This window comes from Neovison vison, chromosome 5, assembly GCF_020171115.1.
Source record: "Neovison vison isolate M4711 chromosome 5, ASM_NN_V1, whole genome shotgun sequence".
Lineage (NCBI taxonomy): Eukaryota > Metazoa > Chordata > Mammalia > Carnivora > Mustelidae > Neogale > Neogale vison.
The window spans coordinates 3746384-3763540 of NC_058095.1; the positions used below are offsets into that span (position 1 = coordinate 3746384).

Genomic DNA, 17157 nt, shown 5'->3' on the forward strand with positions numbered 1-17157 from the left:
GCCGGTGCGGCTCCCTCAGCAGGAAGCCTGGGACAGCGCGCCGGCCCTCCCCGTGGGGACTCACCGAGAGGGTAAGGAGCGAAGGTGCTGGGTGAAGCCTGCGGCTCTTTGGTCTGCAGGTCAGGCAGGCCGGGGGCCTGGGAGTGCGGGGGGAAGCTGTCCATGGCCGATTTGCCTGCAGAGGGGTGCAGAGGCAGGTGCGGCGGCGGCGGCGGCTTCACGAGCAGGGCCTGGGCCAGCTGGCGCTGGTGCTGCTGGATCTGCTGCTGCAGGTTCGTGATTGTGCGCGCGACCTGGCGGCGGACACGCGAGTCAGAAAAGGTGCGCAAGAGGCCCCGGTCTCTGCTGGCTGGACCCGCCTGTTCCCAAGCTAAGATGCCCCCGAGATGGCTAAAAGGGAGGCTCAGCGAGAGGAAAGTCAACGACGGGACAGTTTGCCACCTAGCATCACGAGCTCAGGGACGGGGGGCGCTGGCGAGGGCAGCCACACGCCCCAAGATACCTACTTGCTGCTCCTGTTGTCTCATGGGTCCGGAAACATTACGCTGAGCCTGTAGCATCTGCTGCTGGATTTGTAAACGTTGGTACGCCTGTTGACAGAAAACAGTTCAAATACTGTAGGAGGTCATCAACAGATGGTTCAACTTTTGTATATTAAAAAGAGAGGAAGAGAGAAAACAGCCAAGATTCTTGGCCCCCTTACTATACTGTGGTTTAAGTATTCCATGAGAGTAGGGACGCCTGGGTGGCTCAGTTGGTTAAGCAGCTGCCTTCAGCTCAGGTCATGATCCCAGCGTCCTGGGATCGAGGCCCACATCGGGCTCCTTGCTCAGCAGGGAGCCTGCCTCTCCCTCTGCCTCTGCCTGCCACTCTGTCTGCCTGTGCTTGCTCTCTCTCCCTTTCTCTCTGATAAATAAATCTTTAAAAAAAAAAAAAAAGTATTCCACGAGGGAGAAGCCTTTTTAAAAGGAGAAATGTCTTTCCCAAACCCTTCCAGCACACAGATTTTCAAAAGTAGCTCAGTCAGTACCCCTGCTTAGTGTAGGTAATGGGATTTCTTAGCAAATATTTTTCTTTCTTTTAAAAAATGATTTTATTTCTTTTGAGAGACACAGCAAGAGAGGGAGCACAAGCAGGGGAAGTGGCAGAGGGAGAAGCAGGCTTCCCGCCAAGCAGGGAGCCCGATGTGCGGCTTGATCCCAGGACCCTGGGATGATGACGTAAGCTGAAGGCAGGCACTTAATGACTGAGCCACCCAGGGGCCCCAACAAGTATTTTTCAGTTAATGAAGAGATCAAAATTCTTCTGCTCAAATCTTCTAAGCTAAAAGTAAAAAGAAGTGATGGGACAATGAAAAACTATTGATTCTCACAGTGACCTGGATGAAAGTTGTCCAGATGGCCCGGAGGCTGGTAGAATAGAAGAGCAGTGACTCGCCACCCCAGACCATCAGAACAACACGCTCAAGGCTCGAGTGCTGGGGGCCACGTGATGCTCCCCCACAGGCGGCCTGAAACCTGGCCTGCGCACCCCCCTCACAGGCCCTGGCCCCGCCAAGCAGGCTCAAGGGGGCGTGAGCCCTTCCCACACAGCCATGCAGAAGTTCCATCATCCCATCGCTTCGAAATGCTGGCTGCCTATCATACCCTGTTTCCTTAGGACATGTTTTTTGTTTTGTTTTTAAAAGATTTATTTATTTGACAGACAGAGATCACAAGCAGGCAGAAAGGCAGGCAGAGCAGGCTCCCCACGAGCAGAGAACCTGATGTGGGGCTCAATCCCAGGACCCTGAGACCATGACCTGAGCTGAAGGCAGCTTAAACCACTGAGCCACCCAGGTGCCCCATAATATGGATTTTTTAGGACATGTTTAGCAAGCGGATTTATTAAAACAGGATCCACATAAAGGTAGAGACTGTACTATTAGAACTACCTTGTTAATCTCTAAGTTATAGAGAAATAAAATACTCTACTTAAGTGAATCCTTAAAGGTCTAAAACTCAACCTCAGGATGCACCAAAATTTCATTTTACCAATTATTTTGAAAATAAAAATTAAAAACAGTAAGCCCTGTTTGTAAAACAGAACATATTTAACATAATTCAAGATTTTCTTGCCTTTTCTGCCGTCTTTCCACGCCGCCATCGTGGCGCACATGAATGTCCCGGCGGCTGCTCTCAAGAGCACCAACAAGGCCGAAGCGAGAGGCACAGGCCAGGCTCCAATGTCACTGTCAGGTTTCTAGTAGTGAGCAGGGCTTGGGGCTCTACTTACTGGAAAACCGGCCCTTCGGACTGGTTAGACAGAGCCTAGCAGCCAGTGCGGGTTACGGGACTGACAGGGCCCGGGGCTCTCTGGTAAGGAAAGCTTTGGCATCAACGTTTCAGTCTATCAGAGGCCTTTTTTCCTTCCCTAATGATTCCTGGTCCTTTTCTTTTTTCTTTTTCTTCCGTATTTATTAAAAATTTTTATTTATTTATTTGAGAGAGAGCGAGCGAGCGAGAGCATGAGAGGGGAGAAGGTCAGAGGGAGAAGCAGACTCCCCGTGGAGCTGGGAGCCCGATGCGGGACTCGATCCCAGGCACCCCAATTCCTGGTCCTTTTCAAAGAGATGAAGTTGATGAACGAGACTTCGAAAGAAAGCAGGTGTCAGCATATGACAGAAAGGTCCTTCCGTGTATATGAACCCAGGACGCACCTAGAGATGGTACGGTGACATGGCATTTTATGTTAAGAGCAGTAAGATTCTTGGGGCGCCTGGGTGGCTCAGTGGGTTAAGCCTCTGCCTTCGGCTCGGGTCATGGTCCCAGGGTCCTGGGATCGAGCCCCACATCCGGCTTTCTGCTCAGTGGGGAGCCTGCTTCCCCTTCTCTCTGCCTGCCTCTCTGCCTACTTGTGATCTCTCTCTGTCAAATAAATAAAATCTTAAAAAAAAGGCAGTAAGATTCTTGAAAATTAAAAATTTAAGGTAAGTTAAACTGTAAAACTTCAAGAACTATTAGGCTACATCAGCCTTCCCCACAGGGACTGTGAAAGCCGTAACCTCTAAGGCATCTACTGTGTGTAATGAAGTAATTTCTCTTTCATGCTTCTAGAACAGTCTCTGTATGTCCCCCCCTTGAAGAATATAGAAAACTGTCCCTCAAATGAGTTTCTGTGTTCTGGGGTCCTGGTGGGAAGCTGTGGATCGGAAAGGCTAGCCGAGACCCTGAACGAAGGACACGCCTCCCGGTGAGGTCTGGGACACTCTGTGAAGGGGCCAGAGAATTCACAAAGCTGAGGGAAAACACCCTTGAGTACAAAACTGCCTCATTTTTTTAAAAGTCTAAAAAAATTTATGAAAGTCTCAGTGACACTGCCCGCCAGGAAGAGCGCAAGGCGTGAAATACTTTTGTCAGTCGGCGGCTAGGCCGCTGCCAGCCACGTGAACGGCAGCGCGCGCTCCTCCACGGTTCTAGAAGCTGAAGCGTCCGCTTACCAGCTGCAGCTGATAGAGCTGGTTCAACATCGTCATATGCTGAGGATTGATTGGCGAGGTCAATAGTGCAGGGTTGAGACCAATGTTTTTTGCTGCAAACTGCAAAAGCTGTGCTTGAACCTGTCGGACAACACAAAGCGTCAGGCACCGCGTCCCTGTCGAAACGGCCACCCGTCCAGGCAGTTTTCAAGATGTGGAACTGATGAATTACCAACAGTTAAGCTTGTCTTCAGAATGAACTTCAAAACCCATTAAAATACTCACAGGCTTTTTACCACTAGTAGTTAACGTGCTTCTGTGGAAAATAAGGACGGAGAGAAAAAGCCTCCCCCACTCCAAGTATTTTGGTCATGACGTAAGATATAAGGGCTCTGGGTGACTCCTATAGAAAACTTGAGCTCACATTCTGTCACCGTGAAATAACTGGCCTAATTCCAAGGAAAGAGTGAATGTGGGGCCTCGGGGAAGGGGTCTAGGCCCCTCTGCCAGCCCTGCCCTGGCCCATCAAGCTGCATGCGCATTCAGGGGGGCCCCTTCAACTGGCATTCACTGCGCTGGAACAGCCCAGGAACGGTTTGAGATTCCAGTGCTTTCCACCACATGCCACGTATGTTTATCACCACCGGATGCAAGATGATTTTGCGTAGAACGTGGATGGGCATCTTTTACTTTAATGGTTGTCTAATGTGTTACCAGAAAAATGTGATTTTTCTACTTCTGAGAGATATGTAAAGTTTGAAGACTAGATTTACTTAAGCAGGCAAGTCATTTAAAGAAAGCACAGGTAACGTGGGGGGCACGAGGGTGACACGCGCTCTGTGAGTGTGGGAAGCCCGCTGCCCATCACCCAGACCTAGCTCTCCTTCTGCCCCTCGGACTGGGCTGGCTGGGTCCCCAGGCTTGGGCTGGGACGCAAGGGGAAGTGTTCTGTGCAGAGCCCAGCGATCGGGAAGGGCTGCGGGAGGGGTGCCCCACAGGCCTGAGCGGCTGCCCCCTGCACAGCCACCCAGGGAAGCAAACCCGGTCTTGTGGAAGCCTCTGTACTCTGGGGCCTGTGGCACGGCAGCTCACCCTGCATCCTGACGAATGAACTGGACAATTACTTCACCTACATCCCAGCTGCCTCAGCTCAGCGCACAAATCTGGGGTCAACCAGTTGTGGAGCGTTAACTACTTCCAGCTAATTCTATAACGTATCATTAGTCTCTATTACTGAATTTTTATAAGGGATGAGGACTGAAACACTATAAGGAAAAACTCAGTCCAAAGTGTAAAATTAGGGAATGTTCTAAAAGTAAACAATATTAACATGAAAAAAATCCGTATGCTTTAAGAGCTATGCCAAACAAGATATCCTTCTCCTTTTCTGTTTGACACCTTTTTTTTTTTTTTTTTTTAAAAAGAACCTCTATGGGCAAAAATAGTTTAATACTAAGTAATGAACTTAACTAAGCAGCCAAATTAATATAATAAGTTGTATTAATTTATAATATGACCTATAATCACATGCAGGCAGCCCCTGAAGCATTCTTGAGGCCCCGAGAGCTCCTACGTGCTCCTACCCGCTCCCTTCTGGGCTAAGCAATATTTCGGCGTGTCACGTTCCTCTCCCAGCTAGGACAAGTCATCGGGTTCACCTGAATAATTCTAAGACCTGGGCAGAAACCGCACCACTGCAGCGTGGGAGGCATAGCCTTTCCCCCAGGGACCTGCTCCCTATGGGCAGCGGACACTGAGCCGCTCCAAGGGCCGTCCTGCAGATGCCCCCTGCGGACGGGCTGAGATGACCGTGCTAGGGGTGGTGAACTCGCCCTCATTACGAGCGATGTCCCCATGGCACCGATGCCACCGGCCATCGGGGCACCTGCGTCAGCACGCGCGGCTATGGGGCCCACCTGAGGGGATAGAAACGGAGGCACTTGAGCACGGAGGCTGGGCTGGGAGGAGCTCAGAGGCTGCACGGGGGGCTGCGGCGGCTGTTGCATGGTCCTGGCTTGTGCTGCTCCGCTACTGCCGAACATGCCCAGATTGCCACTCGGGATCTGCGGGGACACGGGAGGGGCCGGGTCAGTCGGGAGCAGGTGTGACGGGAGCTCCGCAGGGGGCTTTGCTGGCCTGCACGGGACAGCAAGACCCTCCCTACTTCCTTCCATTGTCGACTCCCACCGAAGCGCACTCACGGTGCCCGCTGCCATGCAGAGCGGCTGCGCACGAAGGCAGACTGCGCGTGTAAATCACAGAAGCCACGCGACGGCGTCAGTCCAAGGGGGCCCCGGACAAGGCCGTCACATCTGAAGAAAGCATCACCCCAGGGCGCGCCAAACAAGAGCAGCGCATTGCTACTGGCTTCACAGCTCTTCCCGCAGGACACCGTGGTGGGGTGCCGAGTGGTAAGGGGTGGGGACTACTAACCTGGAGACGGCAACATTCCAACTGGAAAGAGCAATACAACTTCCACCGAGGCAGAAGCTGAACAAGTAGGTAAATCCAGGTTGCTACCTTCATGTTAAATGTAACCAATGTGTTTTCGGGGCCCGTTGTGCTCTGCGGCCGTAAGAGCCCTACGGGACACTGAGTAGAAAAGCCGCCAGGTGGGCTCGCTCCCCGCACTCCACTGGCCTGTTTGCCGTCCGATGGCAGGAGCCCCGATATGCAGGCGCGGCACTGAACTACCACGGCGCTAGCACCGGGGGGCCGCTGGCTGGCGTGCCGCTGCTACCCCGGGACGACAGGCGCACACGCGTACTGTCGGGCCAACCCGATTATCACAGTGGCGCCTTGGAGGGGTGTTTCAGAGATGGGTGCGTGTCAGCCTCATGTGCAAGGAAATCCACGGAAAGGACGTCCCCAGACAGGAAAGGCACCATCGGCCGGCAGGTCCCGCCCTCTGGGGGAATGGGAGACACAAGGGCCACGGAGCAGCGGCCAATACACACTTACAGTCCTCCCTTCTGTGATGCCTGACGGGGACTCTCAACCCCCTGAGTGTCAGGGAAGGGAAAATGTCAGCGTGGCTCTCTGGAAGCAACTGAGATGTCACCTTTATTTCAGGGAGCAGGGCGAGCATGCGCTGTTTTCTCTAAGACTAGTGTACGCAAGCTTTGGACGGCCAGGAGAAGGATGGCATCACCCGGACCCACTTCCTCTAGCACGGTTCAGTTTCAAGAACCGGATTCAACTCTCAGTACCTGGACAGCACACTTCTAGTATCTCAGCGACCTTGACATATTCGACTGTATGTTAAAGTACGGGCATTAGTTAAAAATCAAAGTGCATGTCCCAAACACATCTGTTAGAGGCAGGGGAAACGGAGATCACGCCGGCTCTCTGCCCAAGCCTTACCTGTCTAGAAGAATTCAAGTTTTGCATGCCCAGCCCTGAGGCAATCCCACCCAGGGCCTGATTAGGGAGTGCACTGTTTGAAAGGGGGAGCTTCAGGCTTGGTGAAGGCAAAAACGGTGAAGTCGTGGGCTCTTCCACTAGGCCGCCGTCCTGATTGGAGAAAGAAAGGGTCAGCTGTGTGCGGCGTCCATCCGCAGACAAAGCACAAAGCAGTTTCCCAAGAACATATAAAGGGGTATGGATGGAAGAAGAATTAAAAGATCAAAAAAGAGTGGATAACAAGAGAATGGAGAACATGGGCCAAAGGAAGAGGGGAAAAGAAAAAGAGAAACAGGATTAAGATGTTGCTCTCATTCTAACAATCACTTCATAAACACATACATTAGCTTACAACGTGGCCAACCCCACCGAGCCCGCCCAGGGACAGGGCTCAGGAGAAGCCCGGAAACATTAGCAAAACTCTTATTTGGGCAACACTTCACAAGCATTTTCAAATAAACAGGCTCCTTTCTTTCAGTACCAATGCTCTAGGGGTGTGCTGGGTTACATTCAGCTGTTTTTGACTTACCAACAGCAATTTCACATGGTTTAATCCAGTAATGGGGTAAGTCATAGAGCAGACAGATCTTACTAACTCTCTTGTACATTATTAAGGTCACATTATATGTCAGGCCCTTTGCAAATTTATCTCCTCTGACTTCACAACCAGTGTGTAGTACTCTATATTTTTCTTCTTTTTCTTTTTGGTATTATTCTACATTTTAAAGATAAGGAAGTAAGTCAGGGTCCTGCACTTCCCAAGCAAAAAGACAAGATACCAAATTAAATTGGAATTTCACTAAGAATCTTGGACATGAATGGACCCACAGCAGGAGGGCAGGGTATGACCTGACCTTCCCTCCAGGCCTTCCCCAGCCACAGCTTTCTGCTGCCAAGTGTAGCAAGGGACCCTGTTTCTCTGTGAGCAGAGACGAAGGGCTAGAGCTCTCTCCTGGGAGCCTTTCTGTTTTGTTGTGAGCCTTTCTTCCAGCTTTGTTTCTAAACCTGCCGTTTCTTGCTTCAGTTTTATTTTCAAGGTTCAACATTTTGACTGAATTTCACAGGATCCTATTCTCCCCTTCCTTTTGAAGACACACCCATCGGGAGCAGGGGCATCGCTACATGACAATCCTGAAAGGACCAAACTGTTGTCCGGACACGTGAGCCCCCCCCCCCGCCCCGGGGCTTCTAACAGACATCTGCACGCGCTCCGCACCCGCCGAGCTGGGCGGGCCAGACACAGATGCCTGCACCCAACCACCTCCAGTTTCTTTTCCTCAGGTTAAACATGTCACACATTATTTCCAGTATCTTGTAAAATAAGACACTAAAACAGAAATTTGATGACCCTTGTTATTGGACAAATGGAAGCAGATAACCTAGCCAAGTTCACCCACTAAAATGAAAATGTTTTCAGTTTCTATATTTTTTTACCCCTAGTCACATATGTGTGACTAGGGGTAAAAAGTACAACACTATTTCTTCTGAGCTCAACATTCATACATATTTTTAAAAAGTGAGTAGCCACTTAAATATTATAGTCAGGCAAATATTTAATCCAGCTTGCATTAAGGACACAGTTAAAATGAAAAATACCTCTCGTTAAAAACAAACAAACAAAACACCCCCTAAATCCATACCTTGTCGAGAAAGGTGGGGCGGTCCCCGGAAGAGTCTTTGGAGACTGGTGGGCGGCAGCCAAGGGCTTTGGTGACCACTCCATTGTAGTCGGTCACTCCCAGTCCACGCTTGTCCACGTCCACCTTCTTTTCCAGCAGGGCGCCTGGAGCAAACAGAAGCAACACTTACACCTAAATGCCCCAGGAGTGTCAGTCAGGAGTGCCGAGCACAAGACGGGCACCAGTTTGAGTCTCTCAACCCATGGAAAACAGGGAGGCCATGCTTTTGCTCCTGTGACCCCCACGGTCTATGACCGGGCCCTGCTCTCGCCCCTGCTCCTGCCCCGCCCACTCCAATCACACCTGCCACTCTGTCCCGCAGGGGCCTGCTCTCCCTCCCCACAGGGATGTACCCCCTTCTTCACACAGCCTTCCCCGTTGTGTTCCTGCTCTGATCTTCCTGTTTAAAATGGTGTCGCTGCCCTCACAGCCTATGGTTTCCATTTCCTGCATCCCCATGGGCTGCAAGGGCTCTTCCAGATACTGGGGACACGATAGCATGCGAACAGGCAAGGTTTCTGTCCTCAGGGGCTCTCAGGCTGTGACTGGTTTGGCTATCTTTGACTTTGTGCTATTTTACACTTCTAACAAGTTACGACAATTTCTTCCAGCTCACACGGATTGTCATTTCTGTCCTAGCAACTTGCAGCACACATTTCCATGCCCGCACGCTGATTACAAAGTTGGTTCTCATCATTCATGGATTCTGTGCTTGTAAATGCACAGGCTGGCTAAATTTATCTGTAGCCCCCAAAACAGTAATCGTGTACTTTTGTGGACACGCGCAGGGAGGTGAAAAATGCCGGTTGCCCGATGCACACATTCTTAACTCAGGCCAAACGAGATGCTGGCTTCTTACTGAGCCCTCCCGCAGTGACAAGCAGCCCTCTGTGGTCTATTCAGTGCGTTTCTGTGCTTCTTGTTGGTGACTTCCGTGTTTAAAATGGACCCCAAGTGTAGTGCTAATGTGCTCTCTTGAGTTCCTGAGTGCAGGAAGGCAGTGTTGTGCCTGACGGAGAAAACACAGGTTAGGTACGCATTGTTCCACGATATGGTGCCTCTGCCTAAAGGAAGAGAAGAGTCACCAATCAGTACGTGAGGGTGCTCAGTAATATCTAAGTGTGCAACGAAGCTATGAAAAGGACGGGAAGAGTGCCTAGCTTTTTGGATGTTAAGATGCTGATTCTTTATGTTGGCTCCACGCCCAGCGTGGAGGCCTGCATCAGGCTTGACTCATGACTGTGAGATCAAGACCTGAGCTGAGATGAAGAATTAGATGCTTAACAGACTGAGCCACCCACGTGCCCCGAGATAGTGTAATTTCTTAAGAAAGTGTGGCAGATCACGTTAGTGTGAGAGCAGACGGCCACAGATTCACGGTCACGTGATCCAGGGTCAGGAAAATGCTAAATCTTTCCTAGCTAGTGTTTTACTGTAAAGACAGAAATATGGCATACTGTCATCTGTGAGAAACTTATTATTAAGTAAAGTGTCTTTAGATGGAAACACACATAAAGCGAGGTTATGTACTGATCAGTCAACAAAAATGCTGTGGCCAGAGGCTTGCAGGAGCCCGACCTTGTATTTCCTAGGGAACCAGCCACATTTTACATGTGACTATTTAACATCATTAGTATTTTATTTACTTTTAACTGAATAAATCTGATGCACACCACTGTGTAAATTTCAGGTATATATGTAACTTTGATACATTGATATATCCTAATCTGACAGCTGTGGAGCCATATTTAGCAGGTCATGTAATTACATTACAACACAACTACATTCGGCCTGCTGTGCACGGGATCTCCGTGGCCTACCTCCGCTTGTTACACGGCTCATCCCCCCGTGAGCCCCACTACCCGGTAACCACCATGCATGGTCTGTGCCCCACAGGTTGAACATGGAGAGACACCACGTGTTAAGTGAGATCATGAAGTATTTTTGTTTGACTTTGCTCACTCAGCATCAAGTGCTTAAGGTCTGCCCATGTTGGTGTAGATGGCAGGAAAGATTTCACAGCTGAATATATTCCACCATGTCCATGAACCGTATCTTTTTCGCCCATTCATCTGCTGATGGGCATTTGGGTTGCTTCCACACGTTGGCTATTGTGAGTAATGCTGCAATGAACACGGAAGTACAGATATCCTGTCCAGATCCTGTTTTCAGGGACGCCTGGGTGGCTCAGTCGTTAAGCATCTTGCCTTTGGCTTGGGTCATGATCCCAGCATCCTGGGGTCGAGCCCCTGGGCTCACTGCTTAGTGGGAAGCCTGCTCCTTCCTCTCCCACAGCCCACTCCTGCCTGTGTTCCCTCTGAGTCTCTGTCAAAAAAAAAAAAAAAAAATCTTAAAAAAAAAGATCCTGGGGCACCTGGGTGGCTCAGTGGGTTAAGCCTCCGCCTTGGACTCAGGTCATGATCACAGGGTCCTGTAATGGAGCCCCACATCGGGCTCTCTGCTCAGCAGGGAGCCTGCTCCCTGCTTCTCTCTGCCTACCTGTGATCTCTGTCAAATAAATAAACAAAATCTTAAAAAAAAAAAAAAAAAAGATCCTGTTTTCACCCTCTGTGTCTATACCCAGGACTGGAATTGCTGGGTTGTACAGTGAGTCTACTTTTCATTTTTTGAGGAACCTCCATATGGTTTTCCATACCAGTCGGACAAATCTACAGTCCTGACAGTATACAGGGTTCCCTTTTACCACATCCTCGCCAGCATCCGTCCTTGTCGTCCTGATGAAAGCCATTCCGACAGGGGTGAGGTGAGATCTTACTGTGGTTCTGATCTGCATTTCCCTGATTTGAGGGATGCTTAACACCCTTTCTGTCTGTTGGCCATCCAATCTCCTCTTTGCAGAAATTAGTTATTCTACCTATTTTAAAAGCCATACATTTTTGGTTTCAGTTGACTGAGTTCTTTATATATTTTGGATATTAACCCCTTATCCAATATATGGCTTGAAATTTTTTTCTCCCATTCTTTAGGCTTGTTTCTTTTGCTGTGTGGCAACTTTTGAGTCTGATGTAGCCACATTTGTTGATTTTTCTTTTGTTGTTTGTGCTTTAGATGTCACGCCTCCCCAAATCATTGTTAAGACCAATACTGACAGGCCTCTTCTTTAAGTTCTTTTTCTAGGAGTTTTATGGTATCAGATCTTTTGTTTAAACCTCTGATCCATTACGAGCTAATTTTTGTGCTGTGAAACAGGGGTCCAGTTTCATTGTTCTGCACGTTTCTCCATTGTTCCCAGAACCACGTGTCAGATACACCATCGTTTCCCCATTGAGTATTCTTGGCTCCTTTGCCGAGTGTTCTGTTGATTGTAACTGCTGGGGTTCAATTCTGGGCTCTGTTCTGATCCACTGTTTGATGAGTCTAACTTTTTTTTTTTTAAGTACGCTCTAGGCCTAACATGGGCCTCGAACTCATGACCCTGAGATCAAGTCACATGTTCAACTGACTGAGTCAGCTGGGGGCCCAGATGTGTCTATTTTTGTTCTAGTAGCACACTGTTTCGATTATTATGGCTCTGTAGTACAGCCTGATATCCAGAAGTGGGACACCACCAACTCTGTTCTTTCTCAGGACTATTTTGTGGTTCCACACACATTTTAGGAATCGTTTCTTCTACTTCTGTGAATTGCTTTGGTTTTTTGATGGGGATTGCAATTAACCTACAGATGGTCTTGGGTAACATAACTGTCTTTACACTATTAGTTTTTTGATCCACAAACATGAGATGCCCTTCCATTTGCTTGTGTCTTCTTTAATTTCTTTCAGCAAGGCCTGCTGTTTTCACTGTGCAGATCTCTTACTTCCTTGGTTAAATTTATTCCTAAGTATTTTATTATTTTTAATGCTGTTATGAATTGGTTTTATTTCTTTTCTAATGCTTCATCATTACCATAAAGGAATGCAACTGATTTCTGGATGCTGATTTTTATATCCTGCCAGTTTACTGAAATTGTTAACTCTACATTTTTTGACTGATTTCTTGGAATTTTCTATATATAGGATCGTATCATCAGCAGACAATGAGAACTTGACTTTCCTTTCCAACATGGATGCCTTTTTTCTTTTTCTTTGTCCTGCCTGATTGCCCTGGCTAGGACTTCTGGTACTAGCCAGGAATACGAGTGAAAGAATGGGCATCCTTGCCTTATTCCTGATCTTAGGGGAAACGCTTTCAATTCCTCTAATGTTAGCTGTGGGTTTCTTGTGTATGACCTTTATTATGTTGAGGTACATACCTTCTATACCCAGTCTGCTAAGGGTTTTGTTTGTTTGTTTTTTTAAATCATGAAAGGATGCTGTATTTTGTCAAATATTTCTTCTCTATTGAGATGATCACAGTATTTTTCTTTCATCTATTGACAAGATGTGTTACACTTAATTGATTTGTGTATGTTGAAGTCACCTTGCACCCCTGGGACAAATCCCACTTGGTCATGGAATATAATCCTACTCACGTGTTGTCGAATTCAGTTTGCGAATACTTTGCAGAGAGTTTCCGCATCTACTGATCAGGTCAGTAGTTTTCCCGTGGTATCCTCAGCTGGTTTTGGCATGAGAGGAATGCTGGCCTTGTAGAATGAGTCTAGAATTGTCCCCTTCTTAGTATTTTGGAAGAGTCTGAGAAGGACTAGTGTTAATTCTTCTTTAGTATTTGGTAGAATTTCTGCCAGTGAGTCTTCTGGTCCTGGAGTTCTCTGTGTTTTGATTTATTGACTCAATCTCACTCTCTCTTTTTTTTTTTTTTTTAAAGATTTTATTTACTTATTTGTCAGAGAGAGAGGGAGAGCGAGTGAGCACAGGCAGACAGAGAGGTAGGCAGAGGCAGAGGGAGAAGCAGGCTCCCTGCCGAGCAAGGAGCCCCATGTGGGACTCGATCCCAGGACGCTGGGATCATGACCTGAGCCGAAGGCAGCTGCTTAACCAACTGAGCCACCCAGGCGTCCCTCACTCTCTTTTTTAAAAGACTTTGTATTTACTTATTTAAGAGAGACAGCGTACAAGCAGGGGGGCAGCAGAGGGAGAGGGAGAAGCAGACTCCATGCTGAGCAGGGAGCCCAACGCAGGGCTTAATCCCAGGACCCTGGGCTCACAGCCTAACCTGACAGCCACTCAGGCCCCCCAAAACTAAGGGTAGTTTTATGGCCCATTAGGATCTATCCTGGAAGGGCACTGAGTTCGAGTCCCACCTTTGGTGCAGAGATTACTTGAAAATAAAACCTTAAAAGAAGTGAGGGGGGTTACTATCCTGAAGAGAGCTCCACGTGTGCTTGGAAAATGTGTGTTCTGCTGGGGTTGGATAGGATGATCTGTGTGTGGCTTTTAAGTACATCTGCTTTAAAGCGTGGTTCATTTCAATTTTTCCTTGTTGATTTTCAGTCTGATGATCTTGTGACTGTTGACAGCTGACAGCAAGCAGCTGACATCCCTCCAATACTGTACTGGCTACTTCTTCCTTAAGGTGGGTTCTTCATTACTCACTGCACTTCGGCGGTCGGCTGCGGAGAACGGATGTATTTTTACAACCAAACCATTACATCGTCTTGATGTATTGACCCCTTTTGTCATATAATCACCTTCTCTGACTCTGACTCATTTTGTCTGGTATCAAGTCCAGCTGTGCTTGCCTTCTTTTTGTTTGTTTGCCTGGAATATCATTTCCCTTTCCACGTGAGCCTGTGTGTGTCTCAAGAGCTGTAGGAGCCTGACAGGCAGCACAGAGTCAGGACTTGTGGCTTTAATCCACCCCAATGCCCGTCGCTCTGTGCCTTCTGACTGGTGAGTTAGCGCACCGCCGTTCAGAGAGATCACCGCCAGCGTGCCTGGGTGGTGTGGCCAGTGACACGGACGACTTTTTGCTTTTGGCTCAGGTCGTCGTCTCAGGGTCGGGGACCGAGACCCACATCTGGTTCCGTGCTCAGTGTGCAGTCTGCTTGAGATTCCCTCTCTCCACCCCTCTCTGCCCCCCGCTCATGCTCGTTCTCTCTCTGAATTATTTCAGTCTTAAGTCTCTTAAGTCTTAAGAGAGAGATTACAGACATATGAGGAATTACTGCTGTCCTTCTATCCTTTGCCTTCCGATTATTCTGTCTTTTCACGGTTTTTCCTTCCATTCCTGTCCACCTTTGTGTACTGGTGGTTTTCCACTCTCTGCCTCCCCGTTTTGTGTGTCTGTCCTGGGTGTTTGCTTCGTGGTCACCACGAGGTCTACAGTAACCGGCTCACAGAAAGAACAGTCTTTTTCCTGTTGACAGCAATTTCTCCTCCCTGGTTTTGCTTTTCCCGTTACATTTTTGATGTCACAAATGATCTCTTTTTATGCTGAGATTTTATTCCCAAGTTGTAGAGGCCACAGTTAAGTTTAATCCTCTTTTCCTGTAACCTTTATGCTGCATTTAAGAGTTTATTATACCGCTCTTAAACACAGTGATAGTTTTCCAATCCTGACTTTTATCGCCTTCAGTTATCACTACTATTAAAGCAGCTCCAGAACGAGGCTGCTTGTCGTCGCGGTCAGTGTCATCTCGTGCGCAGAGGCTGCGCTCCGCAGGCGCGGGCGTCTCTCCGCTGGTCCCCGCGCAGGCCCGTTCTGGGGCCGGGCGTGAAGAACGGGCTCAGTCATTGTCAGATGATGTCTGGCCTGTGGTCCTAGAGCTTTTCTCTAAGAACATCACTAGGACCTCCCCTCAGGAGGGAAAAAACTCTTCTGTTTGCTGAAGTACTAGAGAAAAGTGAAAGCGGCAAACACGCCTCCACGTGGGGTCCGGCCATCCGTCCTGAGGCCGCCCGTCTGCAGAGGCTGCCGCACGGCCAGCGCACGGCGCGTGGTTGCTCCTTTGCCGAAGCCTGGTCTTGTCTACCCAGTGTGGGTTTTCCCCGTTAACCCAAGACTACAATGAAATGCTTCTGGAAATCCAAGCTCCACACAGCGGAACCTTTCAGAACTAGTGCGCTCTAAGCGTGTGTCGCGCTACTTACTCATGGCCTGGTCGAGATTCATGTTGTTGCTCTTCAAGGCCTCTTCAGCCGGCTCTCTCTGTGCAGGTAAAGAGGGTTTTAGTTAGGACAATGCTTTTATGATAACAAAAGAGCTAGCGAAGAGTTCTATCCCTACTAACTTAGAGAAATGATTATTATTGACCTAATATTAATCTATCTTACTAGGTTTTGGAACTGGAAATACTTCTCTTATTGTAGAGGCTAGAGACAGAGGTCTTCGAAGTAAAAGGCACTTAGAAGATGACTATGGACCAAACTGACTTGTAAAGGATTTGTATTTAACACCTTAAATACAGTGCCCGTGGAATCTTATCATCGACTCTATGTTAGCAGCAACCATTCAGCAAAGGTGACATCTCCACCAGGACAGTTTCAGAAAAACTACTGTAGGAGCCAGAGCACAGAGCTTCATTCTCTCCTTCACGGACTCTGGGCTTGGCCATCAACTACTCTTCACCAAGAAATGTAAAGACAGATCAAAACAAAACGAGTTGATTCATTTGGATAAACCCCCCTATGATGGGACAGACGCCTGTGCAGGCAAAGAGGGTTTTAGTGTGTGCAAGCACCACAGCGGAAATGGGGACTCCTGGGTAGGCCTCCAGTGTCTCACATAGGAAGAGGCTGGGTCACTCCTGGGCCTGTGCCCGGCCCCATGTCAGAGGACCTGGGCCTGCTATGAAATGTATGGTTTCTAGACTGGGCCATTCTGGACTCCTTCTCTAGGGACATCCACAGTAATCAAAAGATAAATATTCCTTTGAGCAGTGATCTGGAGAGAGGACTTCTGAGGGCAAGACATAACAAACGCAGGTGACATCCACACTATCTGACCCCCGGTATTTGATCTCAGAACTGAACACATCACGACACGTTTTCAGAGCGCCATCCTGCGACGTGAACTCTCCTAACCTGGGCCCTGAGACTCAGGAACTCAACAGGCTGGGTGAGGAGTCTTTTTCTGGACACAGAGCTTTATACCAAGTGTTCTCTCGTCATCTGTCAAGCTGCTGCATGAACTAATGAAAATTCACTTTCAGTTATAAATTAAAAGAAAGAATGTCACTGGCTAAGCCAATGAACAGAGCCATGACCCAGCACGTTTTCTTCCAGAAGAGGCTCTCACACCTTACTTGGCAGAAACGGTGTGGGCCCTTGCTGGGGCTGAAAGCAATGATCCCTAACCAGAAGGGCTCGTGTGAAAGAGGAATTTACGAGTTAAGTTGCATGAACATTCTCCTCCCTCAAAAATCTTCCTTGTTACGCACGACAAACGCGGGCGGGACACAATCAGGACCACGCGTGGCAGCACACATGGAGGGGAGAGGTAAAATAAGACACCAGTCACCGGGAAGCCCATGTCTGTGAGTTGTTTCATCAGCCGGCTCATGATCCAGGCCTCATCCTGCTTGCCAGACGTTTTCATGCCCTAGAAAGAAGCACGGGTCACATTTTAATGCATTTCTTCTAGAAATTCCCAGTGATTTAAAAGTTAGAAAATCATGTTGACTCATGCTGTGTACCAGAAAGTCCCTGACTCATGGCTAGTACTATGGGATGCTTCAGGTGCATTTGCAAGCTGGCATAGGTGTGTAATTTATGGAC

General features: G+C 48.5%; 1 protein-coding gene across 2 annotated transcripts in view; it reads right to left on the reverse strand.

Moving 5' to 3' along the window:
* TNRC6C (trinucleotide repeat containing adaptor 6C) overlaps positions 1–17157 on the reverse strand; it is a 94915-nt gene that overhangs the window by 17149 nt on the left and 60609 nt on the right. Inside the window, exons 7-14 of one of the 2 annotated variants that reach the window (XM_044247339.1) lie at positions 16901–16981; positions 15532–15589; positions 8500–8642; positions 6821–6994; positions 5374–5520; positions 3479–3598; positions 507–590; positions 65–293 (exon numbers count right to left, since the gene is read on the reverse strand). In XM_044247339.1, the coding sequence (XP_044103274.1) occupies positions 65–293; positions 507–590; positions 3479–3598; positions 5374–5520; positions 6821–6994; positions 8500–8642; positions 15532–15589; positions 16901–16981 (1036 nt within the window). The remainder of the gene's footprint in view (positions 1–64; positions 294–506; positions 591–3478; positions 3599–5373; positions 5521–6820; positions 6995–8499; positions 8643–15531; positions 15590–16900; positions 16982–17157) is intronic. The other variant, XM_044247338.1, reaches the window with a different exon arrangement.